Source organism: Panthera onca, chromosome E2, assembly GCF_046562875.1.
Source record: "Panthera onca isolate mPanOnc1 chromosome E2, mPanOnc1 haplotype 2, whole genome shotgun sequence".
Lineage (NCBI taxonomy): Eukaryota > Metazoa > Chordata > Mammalia > Carnivora > Felidae > Panthera > Panthera onca.
Genome location: NC_138353.1, coordinates 9,525,610 through 9,546,358, shown reverse-complemented (window position 1 = coordinate 9,546,358; position 20,749 = coordinate 9,525,610). Strand labels below are relative to the sequence as shown.

Here is a 20,749-nt window from a genome sequence, read left to right as displayed (position 1 = left end):
GGCGGCCGAGCAGGGCAGACAGAAGCCCCTACCCTGGGGGAGAAGCGGAGAAGGCCGACGGAAAGCAGTTAAACCAAACACGGGTGATTCTTACCGTTCCCCCCATAAAGTTCTGTGGTCTCCGCGAAGGCCGAATCCGCGAATACTGAAGTGCCCCTCCTGGAGGAAACAGGAGGTTAGCTTCCTACCAACGATCAGTTGCAACATTTTCCTAAGCTGCTGGATACGTGTATTTCTGTAAAGACGTGTTGTTCATATATGTCGTTGATCCGTCCGCATCGGGCTCCTGGCCAACAGCGCTGTGACTCGGGCCTGAACGAAGCTTGCCTGACACCCGGCCGGTCTGCGTAAGGCACATCCCGGCCTTCTGGCGCTTAGGAACGCCGGACAGCCCTGCACCAGGGCACCTTCCACCGCGACGTCGCCGACGAAAACCCAAAAAACGTGAAAACATGGCACCAAACAACTTGAAAAGGACCCCTGTCGGGACGAGAGCTGACACCAGAGGGCGGGGCGTTGGCTTTGCTCAACCTTCGCCGGAAACTACGCGTGCTGGACGACTCCCGTGTTTTGCCGGTCCGCGTCTGTCTGCGAGTTTGGGGGTGGGGGGGTACCAGTAGATTTTAACAAGCGGATGACGTCACAGACAGGGCATCCGGAAACAATGAGGATCGCCTGTAAATGCGCGCAGCGTCAGGGGAAGAATAGTCGAGCGGCGTGTGCTAGGGTCCTGGGGCCACCGTAACACCAAGTACCACAAATTGGGTGGCTTCAAAGAGCAGACATTTGTTCTTTCCCGTTCTGGAGGCTGGATGTCCCACGCCAAGGCGCCGGCAGCACCATAGCGTGGGGGTCCTAACTTGACCTTCCGGCTGATGGTTCTAGCCTTGGGGCTAACCAGCCCCGGTGTCTCCTAAAAGGAGACAGTAACCATATTGGAAAATGGCCAACCCTTCCCCAGTGTGGCCTCGTCTTCACTTGCTTACATCTGCAAAGATCCTGTCTCCCAATAAGGTCACATTCACAGGTGCTGGGGGCGGGGACATCGGCACAGCTTCCGGGGGGGGGGGGGGGGGGGGGGACACAATTCCTAAGACGGGGAAGAGGAATGGACAAGGCTAGTCCGGTCCTAAGACGCCTTTGTGTGAATGAGAAAACGGCGCCCCTTTCTTCTGGGCACTGAGGTTCTGTTTTTGTTTTGTGTTTGTGTTTGTTTTAATTAATTAATTGATTTTGAGAGAGAAGTAGGAGGGGAGGGGCAGGAAAAGAGGGAGAGAGAATGCCAGGCCGGGTCCGTGCTGTCCGCGCAGAGCCCCCACAACGGCTGGAACTCACAAACTGAGTCCATGGCCTCGGCCCCAAATCAAGAGGTGGAGGCTTAACGGACTGAGCCACCCAGGAGGTGCCCCCTGGGCACTGAGTTTTGAAGAGCAGACGGTGAGCTGGACTCCAGCCCCCGCTCGCCCATTGGGTGAGTGCTTTGTGCAGTGGGCAACCTGTGGAACTGCACGTTAAGACCCTCAGGATCGGTGGGAAAGGAAAACTCCTTTGAGGAGGGGACATTTGAACAGAGGCATACATGAAATGGTGGAGGGAGCCCCAGTGAGATCTTGGGGGGAAAGCACCCAAGGCAGAAAGAAAGGCTCTGAGGCCGGAACCCGCCTGGAGGGTTAACAGACTTGCAAGGAGGCCGGCCCACGTGGCTGGAATCTTGGAGGGTGGGAGAGGGAGGGAGGGACCGAGACGTGAGATCCGAGGGAACCCAGCGGGGCCTATGGTGTAGAACCCTGTGCTTCATGGCCATGATTTTGCCGAGCCAGGGGGAGCCAAGGCCGAGGTCCTAAGCAGAGGGCTGTGAGCGGACTTGGGAATTCCTGGGCGCCCTCTGGCGGCCGTGGAGGGAACAGATGGGGCGACCGCGGAAACGGAGCCCAGCCCGCAGGCCCAGGTGCCCAGGGCGCGTGTGGACCAGGGTGATGCGCCCAGTTTCTCCTCAGGCCCTTGGGGGTGTTTGTGGCGGGGGAAGCGGATATGTGGGGTCTCAGGAAAAGGAGACGACCCCCTCTCCCCTCCACTGCTAGCTGTCTACTTCCCCACGTGCGAAATAAAGCACCGAAGAACACGGTTCTTAACATCCTTGGAACCCTGCACGCTCCGGGCTGCGCCAAAAAAGTCTGGGGCGATTTCCGCGGAAGTTCTGGAAGGTTGGCTGCATGCGGCCCGACCGGGGATGATTAACGTTTTTGGAACACTTCAAGGGCACTGTTTCGAGCCCTTCCCCCGGGATATTTTATTTGGGCCTCCCAGAAGCCCCAGTGTGGGGATTGATCGCCCCAGCTCACGGGTGAAGAAACTGAGGCCCCGAGGGGTGCAGGAGATGGTAGGCTGGGCCGCACGCCAGGCGTTCTGGCTGCAAGCCCACGATCTTGGCCTCGGGCACAGCCAGCTTCCCGGGGAGCTGGGGGGCGGGCAGCAAGGCCTTCCCAAGAGGGCAGTGCAGGAACCAGAGCCCCCCATCCGCCGGGGGAGGAGATCAAAACTGGTCTCAGCTCCTGCAAAGTTAGCCCCCCGGGGACCACACTTCACTTGCTCCCAGATCCCAGAAGGAGCAGAAGCGGCTCGGTGGGTGCCTGTGGCGTCTCCTTTTCCACAGCCGAAGCATCTGGAAAAAGACAGAGGCCCAGAACACCTCCCTCGGGGTCCAAGACGCCCCAAAGCTCATCACTAACTCCCAGCCTTGCTGGCCTCCTTCTCCAACTGTTGTTGTTTTTAATGTAATTGTGGTCAAACATGCATAATGTGAAATTTACCACTTTAACAGTTTCTGGGTTTTTTCTTTTCTTTTTCTTTCTCTTTTTTTTTTTTTTTTTTTTGCCGTGTATTTTTGAGAGACAGAGAGAGACAGAGCGTGAGCAGGGGAGGGGCAGAGAGAGAGGGAGACACAGAATCCCAAGCAGGCTCTGAGCTGTCAGGGGCAGAGGTAAGGCGGGGGGGGGGGGGGGGGGGGAGGGGGGGGCAGAGGATCCGAAGCGGGCTCTGCACGGACAGCAGCCAGCCCCATGCGGGGCTCGAGCTCACACACCGTGCGATCACGACCTGAGCCGAGGGGGAGGCTCACCCGACCGAGCCCCCCACGTGGCCCGCTGCTGTCGTTGTTGTTGGGTCGTATTGATACTAGTATTCCCACATGAAGAGGAGGGACAGACCCGGGCGTGAGTGGCCCGGGCGTCGGAGGCGGAACGGATTTTGAGCCCAGGGTCAGAAGTCCCGCTCCGACACCCGTCCCGAGAAGCCTCCCGGCCATTCCCCCACCAGGGGGCGCCAGAGGCCGGGCTCCCGGTTTGGGGAGGGGGGGCGCCTGGTCCCGCCCCCCCCACCCCGCCCCTCCCTTCTCTCCTCCCCGCTCCGGGCCCCACCCGGCTCAGACGGCTCCGGACGGGACCTCGAGCACAGGCCGCTCCCCGGGCGCCTCGGATCCCCGCGGGACCCCCCCGTCCAGCCCGGTGCAGCCGCCTGCGCGCCCCATCGGTGAGTGGCCCCCGACCGCAGCTGTCGCTTCCCAGCTCCCGCCCACGGAGCCTAGGAGCCTGACCTGGCCCCGGATGATTCCCCTACTGCCCTAAGACCCTCGGTCCTCCCCGGAGTGTGTAACGGTGGCCCCGATGTGCCCAGTGCCACCCCTCCAAGAAACCTCCTGGGCTCCCCGACTCCCTCCAGCTCCTTCCTTCCAGTCTGTAACAGTGCCCCCTGCCCTCCTTACCCTTCCCGGTCGTGCTCAGTGTCCCCCACTCCCAACTCGCCTCCCCACCCTCTCAGCCAGAAGAGATCCCCTCCTTAGGATCTCCCTCTAGTGCCCTCACCCACTCCTCCCTCCTGCTTCTCCAACCCATGGCCTGTCCAGCCACCCCCAAATTGTCCGTCAGACGCCTCCCTGCCTGGGACACCGCCCAGGGCCCCCTCCCTCTGCCAACATCCCAGTTCCCAGCTCCTGCCTCTCCTTTACCTCTCTGGCACTCTCTCCCTTTCTCTTTTCCTGTTTATTTATTTATCTCTTTTCCTTTGCGTATCCTTGTGATTTTATGGGTTTTAACATTTTTGATGGACAGTTCATTTTGATGCTCAAATCGTCCCATCTTTGGCCAGTGGGGGGCTCCTTCAGGCTGGCCCCTGTGTCCCCGTGCCACACCTTTGACACCCTGTGCCCCATCTTTGAGCACCTTCCCACTACCTGAGGCAGCTTCACTGATTCTTCCCTTGCCCCAGCCCTGGCAACAGCCATTTCTCCAAGGAGCCCTGTTTTTCGTGGTTTGGTTTTGTCTTGTTTTGCTTCGTTTTGCTTTTTAATGGCAAATGGTATCTGGAGACTCCAATCTGACCCAAAGCTGGTCCTGTGAAAAGATCAGTAAAATTATAAGCATCTACTGAGACCGATCCAGGAAAAAAAAGAAAAAAAAAAAAAAAAAGACACAAATGACTGATATCCGGCATGAAAGAGGGGGCAGCACTACAGATCCTACAGAGAATGAAAAGATAGTAAGGGAATATAGAGAACACAGTCTGGGTGCTGGGGGTGCTTGTTGCTGCTGGGTCGGTGATTCTGTCCTCCTGAGTCCTTAGACTTACGAGCGCAGGCTCTGAGGTCAGGCTGCCTGGAGTCCCAGACCGCGCACTTTCTAAGCAAGTGATTTGGGGCAAGTTATTGCTGTCTTCGTGAGCGAGCCCGCTTGGTGAGTCAGAAATGTGGGGATAACAACAGCCCTATCTCACAATGTTGTTACGAAGGTGAAACGAGTTAGAGCAGTGTCTGCAATGCAGCGATCGTAAATGTTATTATTCTTGTGATCCCCTGAGGTCTCTGTACCTGAGTGCACCCTGGCAACTCCTCAGCCTTAGTTGTCACCCCTCCTGTGTCCAGCAACCCCCTCCACGTGTCTCACAGCTCCCAGCCTTGGCACACACCATCCACTCCGCCTGTTTTGCACCGCATCCTTGTTTTGCATGGAAGCGAGCAGCTCAGCAGTCAGCTCAGCCAGAGTTTGCCGATCCTGTGGTCAGTTCACTGCGTCCCCCCTTCTGCTGCCACTGCCCGGCATTTCCCAGGCATCACTGATTGCTCGGTGCCACGTCCTCCCCTCAGTGGGGACTCTGAGTGGGTACGGGCCGGTCTCAGTCCTGTTTCTGGATCCATAGCTCCGGACCCATGGTTTCAGTGAAAATGTGTGAATTGGTAGAAGGGAGGGAAGGGAGGAAGGAAAGAATGAACAGCGGATGAAGGCATACATTTCTTCCAGGCAGCTTCCACAGCCTTCCCTTTGTCCATCCCTCGGTCCCCATCCAATCCTGCTTCCACTGGTAACCTCTTTCTCTTCCTCCTGCCTCCCCCATGAACCATCACGTCCTGCCCTGCACCATCAGTGCTCCCTGCTGCTCCCCCTCTCCCCATTTCCCACCCTCCTCCACCCACTCCACCTTCCGGCCCCCTTCCCCCTCCTCCCCCTCCACCAGGCAGCCCCCCATCAACACCCTTTCCTCTTCCCGCAGGCAACTCCCCCCGGCCCTGCACGTCTCCCTCGGCAAGCCCAGTGGGCAGTGCTCGGCCACCATGTTCAGCTGGCTGAAGCGGAGCGGGGCGCGGGGCCAGCAGCCCGAGGCCATCCGCACGGTGACCTCGTCGCTCAAGGAGCTGTACCGCACCAAACTGCTGCCCCTTGAGGAACACTATCGATTCGGGGCCTTCCACTCGCCGGCCCTGGAGGACGCCGATTTCGACGGCAAGCCCATGGTGCTGGTGGCCGGCCAGTACAGCACGGGCAAGACCAGCTTCATCCAGTACCTGCTGGAGCAGGAGGTGCCGGGCTCCCGCGTGGGGCCCGAGCCGACCACCGACTGCTTTGTGGCCGTCATGCACGGGGACACGGAGGGCACCGTGCCGGGCAACGCCCTCGTGGTTGACCCGGACAAGCCATTCCGCAAGCTCAACCCTTTTGGGAACACCTTCCTCAATAGGTAGGCACTTTGAGACGCAGGGGGGCAACTTCCTGTCCCTGGCGCCTCCGTCCCTGCCCTGCATGCGTTGCTTTCTTTTCAGCCCCAATTCCCTTCTCTCTTCCAGACCCTCCCCCCTTCCTGCCTCTGCTCTTCCGCCCCCTCTAGGGCCCATGGAGCCAGCTTGCCTGGGTCCGACTCCTTTCTAGCTGGGCGGCTCTGGGCAAATGACTTAACCTCTCTGTACCTCTCTTAGCCTCATCTGGGACATGGGGATAACCACGGTCCCCGCTCACACACGAGTACCTGGCACAAAGTAAGTGCTCAGTGAACATCAGCTCTGATTTTTTTGTTTTTTTTTTTTAATTTTTTACTGTTTATTCTCGAGAGGGAAGGAGAGAGTGGGCGTGTGAACAGGGGAGGGTCAGAGAGAGGGGGAGACACAGAATCCGGAGCGGGCTCCAGGCTCTGAGCCGGCAGCACAGAGCCCGACGTGGGGCTCGAACCCACAGACCGTGAGCTCACGACCTGAGCCGAAGTCGGACGCTCAACCGACTGAGCCACCCAGGCTCCCCTGATTTTTCTTTTTTTTTTTCTTAAGTGTTATTTATTCTCTGTCCTGATCTTCCTTTTCTCTTTCGAGATTCTTCCTGCTCTCTGCCTCATTCACCCTCTGTGGAGCCCTCGTCTGCCTTCTTCTGTGGCCTCTCCTCCTGCCTCTCCCCGCGCGTTGACCCCTGCCTCCCCCTCTGCCTCAGGTTCATGTGTGCCCAGCTGCCCAATCAGGTCCTGGAGAGCATTAGTATCATCGACACCCCGGGCATCCTGTCAGGCACCAAACAGAGAGTGAGCCGCGGTGAGTGGGGCCGGACGGCTGGGCCTGAGGGAGGAGGCGGCCCGGCCTCTGCTGGGACATAGGCCCGTGTCAGCTGGCCCCCGCCGCCGGGCAGCAGAAGGGAGCCCATGGGAGGCTGTGATTCCTCCGTGTCTCCACACGTTGAGGGCACCGGGGAGGCGTGTGCGTGAACACGGGGGGAGCAGGGTGCAGCCCGTGTCTGGGCTGGTCGGGAGGATGGAGAGGGAGAGATGGAGAGAGACAGAGAGAGATACGCCAAGTCAGAGACAAAGATCTGAGCGCCCGGCAGCCTTACCGAGAGACAGGAGGCCCAGAGAGGAGGCAGAGGCAGGGCAGGGAGGCCCTGGGCGTGCCCCCCCCACCCCCCCCCCGCCCCCAGGCACGCTCCTGGCTTCTACGTCTGGGCCGAAGATGGGGCTGGGCTGAGCAGGGGTTGGGAGGGGGAATCTGGGCACCGGCCAAGGCCCGGCCTGGAATTTATAAACAGCTGTGCAGGGGGAGCAGCGGGGGGGTGAATTCCAGCGGGGGCCCCGGGGGAGCCGGCCCCCCCCCCCCAGCCCAGCCAGCTCAGCCTCTGCGCCCCCTCGCCAGCCCCCCCCCCCCCCCCCAGTTTCTGTCCCGCGCCCGCCTGGCCTCAGGGGCCCGGGACTGGGGCAAAGGAGGCCGCCTTGTGGGGCAGAGGGGACGGGAGGCTGGGCTGCGGGGCAGGGCGAGGGCGAGGAGGGTTACGGCGTCCCTGGCCGCTGCCCAGCGGGCGCGCGTCCCCTTGGGAAAGAGGCAGGGGGCAGCTGCAGAACCGATCAGAGGGCGGGCTGGCAGCCAGCCTGAGGGGGGAGGCAAGAGGCTGGGCTGAGGGTTCCTGGGGCGCTGCCTCCTGGGGCTGGGCCTGGGAGAGAGGGAGGGGTGCCGGGTGGGGGCTGAAGGCTGTGGGGAGGAGAGAGTAGGGGTCTCCTTCCCTGGCAGGGTGGGTAGAGGAAGAGGAGGTCTGTCTGTATGGGTGTGGGGGGGGGTGTCTGGGAGTCTGTGCCTCTGATTGTAGCTGGATGTGACTTCGTGGGGCACATTGGCGGGAAGCGTGTATATAATATCCGGGGACACACATGTGTGTGACCGTAGCATCGTGGAGACTCTGGTGGGGGGTTCGAATCCGGGCTCTGATATTTGTAATTGTTTTTAAGTTTATTTACTTATTTTGAGAGAGAGAGAGAGAGAGAGAGAGCAAGCACAAGCGGGGGAGGGGCAGAGACAGCGGGAGGGAGACAGAATCCCAAGCAGCCTGGGTACTGTGAGCGCAGAGCCTGATGGCGGGACTCGAACCCCCGAACCTTGAGATCATGACCTGAGCTGAAACCAAGAGTCTGCCGCTCCGTTGACTGAGCCACCCAGGCGCCCTGGGGCTTTGCTGGTTTTAGCCCGCGCCCTCGGGGCAAGCCACTTAACCGCTCCCTGCCTCAGTCTCCCCATCTGTAAAATGGGAATGATAAGAGTATCAGCCTCCCTAGGCTGCACAGGGGGTTAAAATTAAGGGTCAGACCCTGCCAGAAACTTCGGTGTGTGCACGCAGTAGGCGCCGTGGGCGTGCTGAGCACGGTGTACCTGCGTTGAGGGCCATAGCCGGCCGGACACCCCCGGGTGCTCTGTGCCACGTCTCTTGTTCCCACGCTGACTCAGTCTCCCTCCCTCCCTCCCGCCCCGCATGAGACACACTTTCCAAATCCTAGCCTGTGTGTGTGTGTGTGTGTGTGTGTGTGTGTGTAGCCACTGGGGACGGAGGGAGCCCCAGACGCCATCCCTCTGGTTACCCGGCCCTTCCTCCCCCCCAAACAGTGTCGCCCCCCCCCCCCGACCCGGTCCAGTCCCCAGGGGCCACAGGGGACCTGCTTCCTCCTTGGAGCGCCCAACACCAGCCCCTCGGGGGAGCACAGGGACCCGTGCGGGCTCCTGCTCTGTGCCCCCTCCCTGCATGTCCTGAGTAAATCCCGCCACGTCTCCGTGCCTCAGTTTCCTCCTCCGGAACATGGGGATCATAGGAGTCCCTGTCTCCCGAGGTTGTTTTGAAGACTCAAAGAGTCGAATCAGGGGGAGGATGAAGTGACGTCAGGGGAGTCAGCGGCGGCTCCCTTCTCCTCCAGTTAACTCCTTCCTCGTCCCCCAGGTCGCCGTTGGGTCCCCTCCTCCGAGAAGCCCTCTCTGACCACCCCCCCCACCCAAGCTGGGTCAGGTGCTCGCCGCTGGGCTCCCCCAGCCCATCCTGACCACTCTGGGCCTGTCCTCGGTGGACCATGAACCCGATGAGAACAGGACTGGCACTGCCCTGGGGTGGTTCCTAAATGACACACCCACGGCGTCCTGTGTGCGTCGCAACTAAGACTCTTCGAGCACTTGCCATGTTCCCAGGCTGTTGGTTTTTTTTTTTTTTTTTTTACCCGTTTAATCGAGGTGTAGTTTACATGCCTGAAGCTACTTCTTTGAAACAGGCACTGTTTTAGGCTCTTATTTTTAATTGAAAAAAAAAATTGTAACGTTTATTTATTTTGGGGAGAGAGAGAGAGAGAGACAGAGCACAAGCAGGGGAGGGGTAGAAAAAGAGGGAGACACTGAAGGAGGCTCCAGGCTCTGAGCTGTCAGCCCAGGGCCCGACATGCGGCTCGAACCCACAGATCACGACCTGAGCTGAAGTCGGATGCTTAACCGACTGAGCCACCCAGGTGCCCCTTGATTTTTTATTTTTTTTTTTAAATTTATTTTAATTAAAACAAGGTTTTTTTTTTAATGTTTATTGTTGAGACAGAGACAGAGTGTGAACAGGGGTGGGGCAGAGAGAGAGGGAGACACAGAATCCGAAGCAGGCTCCGGGCTCTGAGCTGTCAGCACAGAGCCCGACGCGGGGCTCGAACTCATGGACCGCGAGATCATGACCTGAGCCGAAGTCAGACGCTTAACCAACTGAGCCACCCAGGTGCCCCTTGATTTTCTATTTTTTAAAAGATTTATTTTTTTTATTTAGAGAGAGAGTGTGCACAAGCAGGGGAAGGGCAGAGAGAGAGAGAGAGAGAGAGAGAGAGAATCCGAAGCAGGCTCCACAATGTCAGCACAGAGCCCCAAGCGGGACCCGATCTCACGAACCATAAGATCATTACCTGAGCTGAATTCAAGAGTCGGACACTTAACTGACTGAACCACCCAGGTGCCCCCCCCCTTTTTTTTGAGAGAGAGAGAGAGAGTGAGGGAGGGGCAGAGGGAAAGGGAGAGAGAGAGAGATCAGCACGGGAGCCCACACTGGAGCTTGATCCCATGACCCTGGGCTCATGACCTGAGCCCAGATCAAGAATCAGATGCTAGGGGCGCCTGGGTGGCTCAGTCGGTTGAGTGGCCGACTGATCAGGTCATGATCTCACGGTTCGTGGGTTCGAGCCCCTCGTCGGGCTCTGTGCTGACAGCTCGGAGCCTGGAGCCTGTTTCAGATTCTGTGTCTCCCTCTCTCTCTGCCCCTCCCCCGTTCATGCTCTGTCTCTCCCTGTCTCAAAAATAAATAAACGTTAAAAAAAAATTAAAAAAAAAAAGAATCAGATGCGCAACGGACCGAGCCACCCAGGTGCCCCTTCGGCTCTTTATGTATATTGGCTCGTTTCTATTCCCTTGTCCTCACCACAGCCCGACAGGTGATGTTCCCTCACGACTTCCATTTCACAGAAGAGGGAACGCAAGTTCAGAGAGGTTTCCTACTCGCTTAAGGTCACACAGCTGGGGGTGGGGTGGGGGGCAGGGTCGGGATTCAAACCCAGGTCTTCCTGGCTGCCACGTCAGGGGGTCGCCAACACTCCTCTCTGCTCTCCTGAGCATCGCTGTTTGAGTGAACAAGCGAGCAGCAGAATGAACAGTGGGAACGAACGAGTGAATGAGGAAGGAAGGAAGGAAGGAAGGAAGGAAGGAAGGAACCAGTTGTCGAGCCAGATACTGCACGAAAGGCAAGGACTTGTCTCTGTGTTCTCTGTGGCATCCCTGGTGCCCAGGATAGAGCCTGGCACACAGAAGAGCTGTAAATACTGTTTACGTTACAGAGATGTAAATACTGTTAAATAAACTCAAAATATTTACCATCTGTTCTGGCAAAAGCATAGCCAGAGCCAACGTGAACTCTTTGGGGGCTGGATTGTGGGGAGATCCAGAAGTCCTAGGACGGGGCTGGGGTGATGGTGGCACTTGGGAGACTCGCGGAGGCGGGGGGTCATAGACGCACGGAGAGTCTGTTAAGAAACACTTCAGTATTTTGACAACCTGTACGTCTGGATCGGCCTGAGGAATGAATGAAAAGGGGGTAGGTGATCAGTCCTCTGTAGCCAGATGGCCCGAGGGGCCGGGGGCTGGGGCCAGAGTGATGGAGAAATTCCGGGGGCTGGGGGGGGGGGGCAGAGGAGCGGGAGGCTCTTGGGGGCCTGGGCGGTTTCTCAGAGAAGGGTTTTTGAAAGTCAACAACCTGAACGTCCGTACAGTCCGCTATCAATCCAAAGTCGCGGATGCTTCAGAAAGGCTGGAGGGCAGGGGAGGCGGCGGGAGGGGCTGACCTCTGCCCTTCGCGCCCATTGTGCTCCGTACCCCCAGGCTACGACTTCCCGGCGGTGCTGCGCTGGTTCGCGGAGCGCGTGGACCTCATCATCCTGCTCTTCGACGCGCACAAGCTGGAGATCTCGGACGAGTTCTCGGAGGCCATCGGCGCCCTCCGGGGCCACGAGGACAAGATCCGCGTGGTGCTCAACAAGGCGGACATGGTGGAGACACAGCAGCTGATGCGCGTCTACGGGGCGCTCATGTGGGCGCTGGGCAAGGTGGTGGGCACGCCCGAGGTGCTGCGCGTCTACATCGGCTCCTTCTGGTCCCAGCCCCTCCTGGTGCCCGACAACCGGCGCCTCTTCGAGTTGGAGGAGCAGGATCTGTTCCGGGACATCCAGGGCCTGCCGCGCCACGCCGCCCTGCGCAAGCTCAACGACCTGGTGAAGAGGGCCCGGCTGGTGCGGGTGAGCCGCGCCGCGGGGGGACTGGGGGGGGGGGGCGGGAAGCGGTGGCCGGAGGCGGGGACGGCCCTGGTCCCGCCTCCCCGTCCGGGCCGCTTGGCTTCTCGGCTCTCCGATTGGTTAGTTCTCTGGTCTAACAGATTCCTCCAGGCTGGGTCATTGTGGCACAAGGTGGCGTGCCCCCCCCCCCCCAGTGGTCCACAGCCTCTCCACCCACCTCCACGCTGCTTTTCCTCTCCGCCCTCCTCTTGCGCTCCCTTCCCCGTCATTCGTGGCACTTCACGCGGTCCTCCTGGCTCTGACCTCAGGGCCTTTGCACCTACCGAGAACCTACCGTTCTCACTTCCTGGAAAGCCCCCCCCCCCCCCCCCCCCCCACTCCTCGCCCCTCTCCTACCTGGCTGTCTGCTTGGCGCGCTCCTCACCTCCAACCAGACTGTGCTTAACCTGCTCAGGAAAGCTGCCTTGCCCGCCCTCCGTTTGTAGAACTCTCCCGCGCCCATCTTGCTTGAAGCCTCGCTGTAGTTTTCTTCACGGCGGTCATGACTGCCTTGCGTTCTGCGTGCTTTGGAGTTTCCGGGTTCACTGGCTGCCTCCGCCTGCATTTAAGCCCCACAGAATCAGAGGTGTCTGAATTTGTTCACCGCCGTGTCCCCGGCGCCTGGAACAGAGTTGGTGCTCAGTCAATACTTACTGAACAGAGGGCATTTGAACAGACACTCTTCTTCAACCACACCCCCCTGTGCCTGGCCCTGTGTTGGGCGGTACTGAGGATCCGAAGCAGTTCAGGGGAGGAGACAGCCCCAGCCGCAGACAGTGATGACGCAGCCGTCCTGGGGAGCTGGGGGGAAGTGGGGGGGGGGGGCAGGGGCAGGGGGCTTCTTGGAGGAGAGGGCGTCTGAGCTGCAAACCGGAGGGTGAGGAGGGGAATTCTAGATAGTGGGACCAGCGAGTGCCTGGACGGGAGATCAGCACATGGCCAGTTCAAGAGAGAGGGAAGATGGCAGTGTTGCACCCGGTGTAGACAGCGCAAGGAACTGAATCCGAGGCTGGGGAGGTGGGTGGGAGTCAGCCCACCCAGGGCTGTGGCCTAGAAGCTGCGCGGCGTCCTGGCGAGTGTGGGGGGGTGCTGGGGAGCCATGGAAGGGTTCGGAGCACAGGAGGGACGGAGTCCTACTCGGGCTGCCTTCTAGCGGGTGGATTCAAGGGCCGTGAGACTGGGGCCAGAGACCAGGAAGGAGGCTGGGGACCGAGGAACGGGGAGGAGGCTGGATCAGAACAGGGCCTTGGGGAGGGGGAGGAGAGCACTGGTTTGAGAGCGATCTGGGAGGCCAAATGGAACATTCTTAGGGGAGGCTGCCAGGGAGGAGGTGGGGCAGGAAGCTGGGCAGGCAGGGAGGCCTGGGAGGTTGAGAGGTGGAGAGCCCGAGGTGGTGGTTTCAGGAGCAGCAGAGAGGGGGTGAGTCAGGGCCCCCACCCCCACCCCCACCCCCACCCCAGGAATCCTCCTTGGGAGGGCGTGGCCCAGCGGGTGCCTCCAAGCCTCCGGGACCCACCTTTCCCTCCTCCCCCATCCGGGCCCTGGACTGTCTCTGGGTCCCTGTCCCTGCCTCCTCTCTCTGTCCGTCTCTCCCCCCGCCCTCTTTCTAGCTCTCCCTCTCCGTCCTCCTCCGCCTCTCTCTCGGTCCCCGCCCTGCTTCGCCCTCCTGCCCCACGGACCCCTGTCCCCGGGGCCCCTCGGGGAAGCGGACGGGACAGCGGCGGGGAGCCGGGGCCCAGGACCGTGGGACAGAGGGGCGGGGTCGGGCCGGACACCTGGTGCCCCCGCCAGGCGGGGGGGGGGGGGGGGGGGGCGGCTCCGGAAACCCGGACAAACCCCGGAGCCCGGGACCCGCGCCCCGGCCCAGCCCGCCCTCCCACCTTATCTCTTCCTGGCACCTTCCCCCGCTTCCTCTCTGGAAAAGCCATCAGTGCCCTCCCGCCTTGCCTCTTCTGGGTCCCCGAGGAGCCGCCCTCGGCCCCGCCCCCTCGCCCCATTGGCCCGCCCTCGCAGGCCCCGCCCACCCGCTTGACCACACCCCCGCCCTGATTGGCCCCCTCGGACCCACGGCCCTCTCCTTCGCTTTCCTCCCGCGGAGCCGTCTGTGGCTCCCCAGTGCCGCTCACGCAGGGTCCCCCAGTGACCAAGCCTCGCCAGCCCCCCCTCTACGCCGCGTCCCCCACTCCTTCCCCGTGTCCGATGCCGCCAGACTGGGTCCGGCCATCAGACGACAGCCCACACCGTTTACCTCTCCACGCGCTTCCCCCCCGAACAGCACGGGGCCTTTCTGGACTCCGGGTAACTACCCCTCGGTGCCTCGGTTTCCCCGTCTGTATCGTATAGAGTCACCTGGCTCTGCCCTTTGGTGGAAGCGATCGCTGCTCGAAGGGGCGATTTCCCTGTTCTGATACCGGAGGCCGAGATCTTGGGAGGGTCTGATTCTAAAGAGCCCAGATGGGGTTACATCTGGATCAACCAGATGATGCTTGTTTTGTTTTCTTGTAAGAATCACGTCTCGGTGGGGAAGTGGATGTTAAACGAATGAGCCGATAGTAGCTTATGCGATAAGGACCGCGGAGGAAAATGAAGCAGAGGAAAGGAGATTGGTGAGGGACTGGTTTTAGGGAGGTCAGGGAGGGCCTCCCTGAGGAGGTGCTGCTGAGCAGAGACCCGAATGAAGGAGGGAAAGAGTGGAGGTGTGGGGGAGGCCCTACCTGGCAGAGGCACCAGTAAGTGCAAAGGCCCTGGGGCAGGAACGGGCTTGAACAAGGAGCCCGGGGTGGCTGGAGGAGGCAGAGTGGTGGAGGTCATGAGGATTCAGAGCCAGCCAGGGGCCGCCAAAATTGTTAGCATTCTAAACCTATGATTCATGAAGAGAGCTTGAAAACCAGTGTTTTGCGTTGAACGGTTGAGACCATCTCATGGCAGAGCATTTAAGCTCAGTTAAACGTGTCCCCTCCCGTCCCTGATCCCACCCATCAGCTCCCAGGGCATCTTCCCTGGAGGCAGCCCCCCGTGAGGAGTCACTTGTGTCTTTTTTCCAGATGTCTTCTATTTTTATTTAAGCATTTGCAGTTAATTACTGAGCTTCCTGTTAAAAACTGGGAATGTTCATTCATCTGCCCTCCTTGTTTGTTTTTTGATAACTTACGAGATTGGAGATCAGAAGGTTCCCAAGTTCATTGCTTTCCTCCACAAGTATTTCTTGAGTGCTTTCTGTGCACGTTGTTGTGCCCGTGCTGGGGACAGAGGGAATAGATAAGGTCCCAGCCCTCCTGGAACTCACATTCTGATGGTAGGAGACAGAGTAAGCAAACCACCAGATAAGCAAAATAACGATAAGGTGCAATAAACATTGCGGGGGGGGGGGGGGAGGGGGGAGTGAAGTTAGAAAAGAATTGGATGGTGGTAGTTGGGGCACCTGCTACTCATCAGATGGCCTCTGGGAGGAGGGTGGCATCGAAAGGAAGTTGAGGGACCCAGCTTGGGGAGATCGGGGCAGAGTTGCAGGCAGAGAGCAGCACGTGCAAAGGCCCTGTGGTCAGGGAAAGATTGGCATGCTGGTACAAGGAAGGCCGGTGAGGAAACTGACACAGTGAGTTGGTCAGGGGCGGGGAGAGGATGTCGGATGAAACACCAGCGGCCAAAATCATGGAGAGCAGTGGTTCTCAAAGCTTTCCGTCACAGGAGCTCATGACACTCTTAAAAATGACTGAGGGCCCCAAAGAGTTTGTAGGCACAGAGGCTGCGTGGAGAAGGGACTGTAGGGGCAGGAGAAGCCGGAAGGCCAGGGGGGTGCCTGCTGTGTCTCCGCGGGGGAGAGATGCCGACAGGTGCCATGGGGGCGGTGGCACCCCAGGTGGAGAGACGTAGTGAAAGCAGAGGGGACGGACGCAGGAGGCAAGAGCTCATGAACCGGAAGCTCTGGGGACGCCTGGGTGGCCCCGTCAGTTGACCGTCCGACTCGCGATTTCGGTTCAGGTCGTGATCTCACGGTGCGAGAGTTCGAGCCCCGCATCGGGCTCTGCGCTGGCAGCGTGGAGCCTGCTTGGGATTCTCTCTCTCTCTCTCTCTCTCTCTCTCTCTCTCTCCCCCCCCCCAGCTCTCCCTCTCTCAAAATAAATAAATAATGTTAAAAAAATAAAGAAAGAAGCTGTAGGTCGGGGGCCCGGCGGGGCTCAGGCAGGCACTCGTTTCCCGCAGGTACACGCATACATCATCAGCTACTTGAAGAAGGAGATGCCCTCCGTGTTTGGCAAGGAGAACAAGAAGAAGCAGTTAATCCTCAAGTTGCCCGTCATCTTTGCGAAGATTCAGCTGGAGCATCACATATCGCCCGGCGACTTTCCCGACTGCCAGAAAATGCAGGTGGGAGGTCGCCCAGGAGGGGGGCAGAAGGGGGCAGCTTTTGGCTTCGGGGGTGGGGGCCTCGAAAACCGGAGGGATGGAGGGCGTGGTTCCGTAAGAGCGTGGTTTTGTGCGTTAGGACGAGAGAAGAGAAAACCCCAAATAACCGGTGTAGTTAGGGTGGAAGTTGGCTTCTCTCCGTAAAGTCCTAGAAGGTGGCCCAGGGCTGGTTTGGTGCTTTACAGAGCCGGGGACCCTGTCCCCTTCTTAGTTGTCCTCCATGTCTGGCTTCTGGTTCCAAGAACCCCACCTGGTACAGAATGGCTGTCGAAACTCCAGCCATTTCATCTGCATTCCAGTCAGCAAGAAGAGGTGAGGGAGAAGGGGAGGGAAAGATAATGATACAGTCTCTCTCTCTCTCTTTTCTTTTTAAGATTTTATTTTTAAGTAGCCTCTGCACCCAGTGTGGGGCTTGACCTCAACCCCAAGAGCGATCAAGAGTCACATGCTGTATCGAGGGAGCCAGCCAGGCACCCCTACACTCTCTTTAAGGATTTTTTTCTAGAACAGTGCCATCCAATAGCACCTTCTACCATGTTGGAAATGTTCTACGTTGTGCCGTCCAATATGGTCGCTGCTGGCCCCATTGAAACTGAAAGTTTAGGTTTTCTTTAATTTTAACTCATATAATATTCTTTAATGTTTATTTTGAGAGAGAGAGAGAGCGAGAGCGAGAGCGTAAAGAGGGAGGGAGACACAGAATGTAAAGCAAGTGCCGGGCTGTCGGCACAGAGCCCAACGCGGGGTCGAACTCACGCACCGCGAGGTCATGACCTGAGTCGAAGTCGGGCGCTTCACCGACTGAGCCACCCAGGCGCCCCAAAGTTTATTTCTTTGTTTTTTATTTATTTTGAGAGAGAGAGAGAGGGAGAGAGAATCCTAAGCAGGCTCTACGCTGTCTGAGCCACCCATGCACCCCCCACCCCCACCCCGGGGCCCTTAACTAGTTTAAATTTAAATAAGCAGAGGTAACCACCGTCTTTTGGAAAAGGGCGATTCTAGGGTTGTGGATGCAACGCGTGCTGGTATCCAATTGGCCAGAACTTAGTCATGTGACCACAGCTGGCTGCAAGCTGGGAAATGTAGTCTTTCCTCTAGGGGGCCTGCTGCCCAAGGGACGCCAGTACTGAGGAAGAAGGGGCAAATGAATACTGGGGCTCCCCGGGCATGTCCAGGCCTAGGATTAACCAGCGTTGGGGAGATCCCTGGGTCCGGGTGCCGTGCCCTGGGGTGGATGATGAACTGCTGATGAACCTGGGGACAGAGGTCCGGGCTCAGGCCTGGAGGTGGGGACTAGCTCACCCCGCCCCCTTCCCCTGGCCCGGCCGGAGCCTCTGTCTGGAGACTGCAAGAGGCTGATACTCCAAGCCCGGGCCCTTTGGGTCGGAGATGTTTGCTCACCCAAGCCCCTGAGGAATCGCGGTGCAGGGCATTTCGTTCTGGCCGCTTGCAACCTCCGAGAGTCTGGGCAAGTCCCCTTTTCTGAGCCTCGGTTTCTTCCACTGGAAAATGGGCACGGTGACAGCACTTACCTATTGCTGGGGCTGCTGAACCGGCCGGTGCTTGTAGCCCCCTGGGTACAGCATGTGGTGGGGAGTTTGGGCTACGTCGAGGTCTCGACTGACCTCAGCGCTGCTGATATTGGGGGCCAGAGCGTTCGTGGTCGGGGGTGTCCCGTGCATCCTCCGGGCCCCTGCTTACTGCACGTCAGTAGCAACCCCCCACCCCCCCGCCACCCCCAGCTGTAACGATCAAAAACATCTCTGGATCTTGCCAACTGTCCGCGGGGCAAGGGCAACGTCACCCCTGGCTGAGAACCAGAACCGCTGGGCTAGATGCACAGCAGCTGTTAGTTATGTTAGGGTGTCTTGAACACCTTATCCAGATGAATCGATTCCCCAAATGAGGGGAGTGCTAATGTTAGGGTTCCGTTTTTTACAAATCTGGGAACCGAGGCCCGGAGGGGTGGAGGCACTCGCCCGAGGACACACAGCTCCTAAGGGGCAGAGCCGGGTTGGAACCTGGGCCTCCTGGCCCTGGGGCCCGGGCCCCTACCCCTCTAGGTCCAGATCAGCGGGCCTGTCCACCTTGGCTCCGGAAATGATGGTGGTGCCATGAAATGGGCAGGTGACTTCGAGCTACCACGTGGGAAGGAGCAGGACCGCAAATCCACCCCCACGGCTGCTGTAGCACACGCTGACTTCTTGGGGGAGGAGGGGGTCCCAGGACCTCCCAGCAATCTGGCCACCTCGGACCTAACCTCCGAACTTGGCAGCGAGTTTCTGAGAAGCGGGTTAACAGAGCCAAGCGAGCAGTGAAAACTGAATTTTCTTAGCTTGCAGAACGGTGGGGGTGCTGGGTGGCTGGAGGTAGGGGTGCCACGGACGGTGGGCAGACCCAGGGGTGTGCTGAGTCATCGGAGGGGCCCCCAGCCCCCCTACCGTCCAGTGATTCTGGGGGTACACCTGACACGGGGAGGGGGGGAGGGCCTCCGGGCCCCCGCTGCCCAAGTGTCTTCCGAGGGGTGGGTGCCCTAGTGGAACGCATGGCACAGGTATCTGAATTCTTATGCAGCATCCACTTGAGCTGCCCAAGCGTCCTGGTGACAGGTGGGGCTGGGGACCCGGGAGGATGATGTCCCCTGACTTCCCAGTATCGCCCCCCCCCCTCCATCTCTCCCCTTCCCCCGACAGGAGCTGCTGATGGCTCACGACTTCACCAAATTCCACTCGTTGAAGCCGAAGCTGCTGGAGGCGCTTGACGAGATGCTGACCCACGACATCGCTAAGCTCATGCCCCTGCTGCGGCAGGAGGAGCTGGAGAACACCGAGGTGGGCGTGCAGGGCGGCGCTTTCGAGGGCACCCACATGGGCCCGTTCGTGGAGCGGGGGCCCGATGAGGCCCTGGAGGACGGCGAGGAGGGCTCGGACGACGAGGCCGAGTGGGTGGTGACCAAGGACAAGTCCAAGTACGACGAGATCTTCTACAACCTGGTGCCGGCCGATGGCAAGCTGAGCGGCACCAAGGCCAAGACCTGGATGGTGGGCACCAAGCTCCCCAACTCGGTGCTGGGGCGCATCTGGAAGCTGAGCGACGTCGACCGGGACGGCATGCTGGATGACGAGGAGTTCGCCCTGGCCAGCCATCTCATCGAGGCCAAGCTGGAGGGCCACGGGCTGCCCGCCAACCTGCCCCGTCGCCTGGTGCCGCCCTCCAAGCGACGTCACAAGGGCTCTGCAGAGTGAGCCGGCCACTGCCTGCAGGCCCTCCCTCCCACTCGCCCTGCTGTGGCTCCCCAGCTCCAGCTGGCTGCACGCACGCCCCCGCCCCAGCCTGCCACACGCGCTGCCTGCCCGCCCTCCCAGCCGTAAGGATGGGGGTCTCTCCACCCGCCACCGCCGGACCGTGGGGACCAGGGAGGGGCAAGGCTTCCCTGCCCGGCCTTTGCACCGCTACCCTCGCCTATACTTAGGCACATCACACCGACCTTAACACATGCACACAGACACACAGAGGCATCGATTCGATCGTGGGCCATTCAAGTATTTATTGAGCACCTACTATGTTTGAAGGCACAGAGCTTCCTCCAGGCCCTGGGGGTTACAGCAGAGAGCAGAACACATGATCTGCCCTCGGCGGGGGGGCTGACGTTCTCAGGACAGAGCACCTGCACTGCGACACAGACACACACGAGGCCCTAACCAGTCTGATCCCCGATTCTGGGCAGGAATCCTCGCCTCTCTCCATAGTTCCGTGGCCATTTGTTCCAAATAACCAAGGGAAAGTCCCCCCCTGGCCCCACCTTCTTGACATCCAGACAAGGACAGCCCCCCGCCCCCCAGTCTATGATGTTCTCAGGCCTTGGGACCACGGGGAGCGCGGAGCGGGAGACCCAACCTCCTTCCTCAGATGGACCCCTCTTCAGCCCTACCCCCGGGTTCTAGCCACACCCCTTGCTTTAATAAGAATTCTTAGGCCACCGAAGGGCCCCTTGGATCCTGGCTTCACTCGTACCGTGCCCCCTTCGAGGTCTTTTTGTCCTCGGCCCACCTGCCCTGGTTTGAAAACTCAGCCGCCCACCCCCTCCCCCAAGCTCCCCGCGGCTGGTGGCCTGAATTTTAGGGTGACGGGGGGGGGGGGGGGGGGGGGGGGCTGCCCTCTCTGCCATCAGCCCGTATTTAAGTAGAGCCCCTACCAGATATAAAGGCCCTGGGGCTTTATTTTAGTCCCCGTTTCAAAGGGGGTGCGTGGGGGAGGGGGAGGGGCTCTTGGTGCTACAACCCTCCCTCCTCTTCCTTAAAAGGGCCGCTCCCGTCCCGCCTCCCCCCCCCCCTCCACCTTTCCGTGTCTTCACCTCAGACTAGTGCTTGGCCCTGGTGGGGGGACCCCACGGAAAGATGGGTTAGGGTGACCTAGGTGGGGACGATGCCCCCCTCCAGGGTGCTCGCTG

At 59.7% G+C, this 20,749-nt stretch overlaps 1 protein-coding gene and 1 long non-coding RNA gene across 2 annotated transcripts; one reads left to right on the top strand and one right to left on the bottom strand.

The window, feature by feature from the left end:
* Positions 1–3,405: 3,405 nt before the first annotated feature.
* EHD2 (EH domain containing 2) lies at positions 3,406–19,987 on the top strand. Its single transcript, XM_078439605.2, has 6 exons — positions 3,406–3,528; positions 5,542–6,006; positions 6,744–6,841; positions 11,444–11,856; positions 16,096–16,260; positions 18,993–19,987. The coding sequence occupies exons 2-6, from the start codon at positions 5,603–5,605 to the stop codon at positions 19,542–19,544; spliced, it is 1,632 nt and encodes a 543-aa protein (XP_078295731.1). The 5' UTR covers positions 3,406–3,528; positions 5,542–5,602; the 3' UTR covers positions 19,545–19,987.
* On the bottom strand, positions 9,662–11,500 carry LOC144614716 (uncharacterized). Its single transcript, XR_013552738.2, has 3 exons — positions 11,407–11,500; positions 10,425–11,137; positions 9,662–10,189 (listed from the first exon to the last, which is right to left on the bottom strand). It is a non-coding gene; the product is annotated as an uncharacterized LOC144614716 (long non-coding RNA).
* Positions 19,988–20,749: the final 762 nt, after the last annotated feature.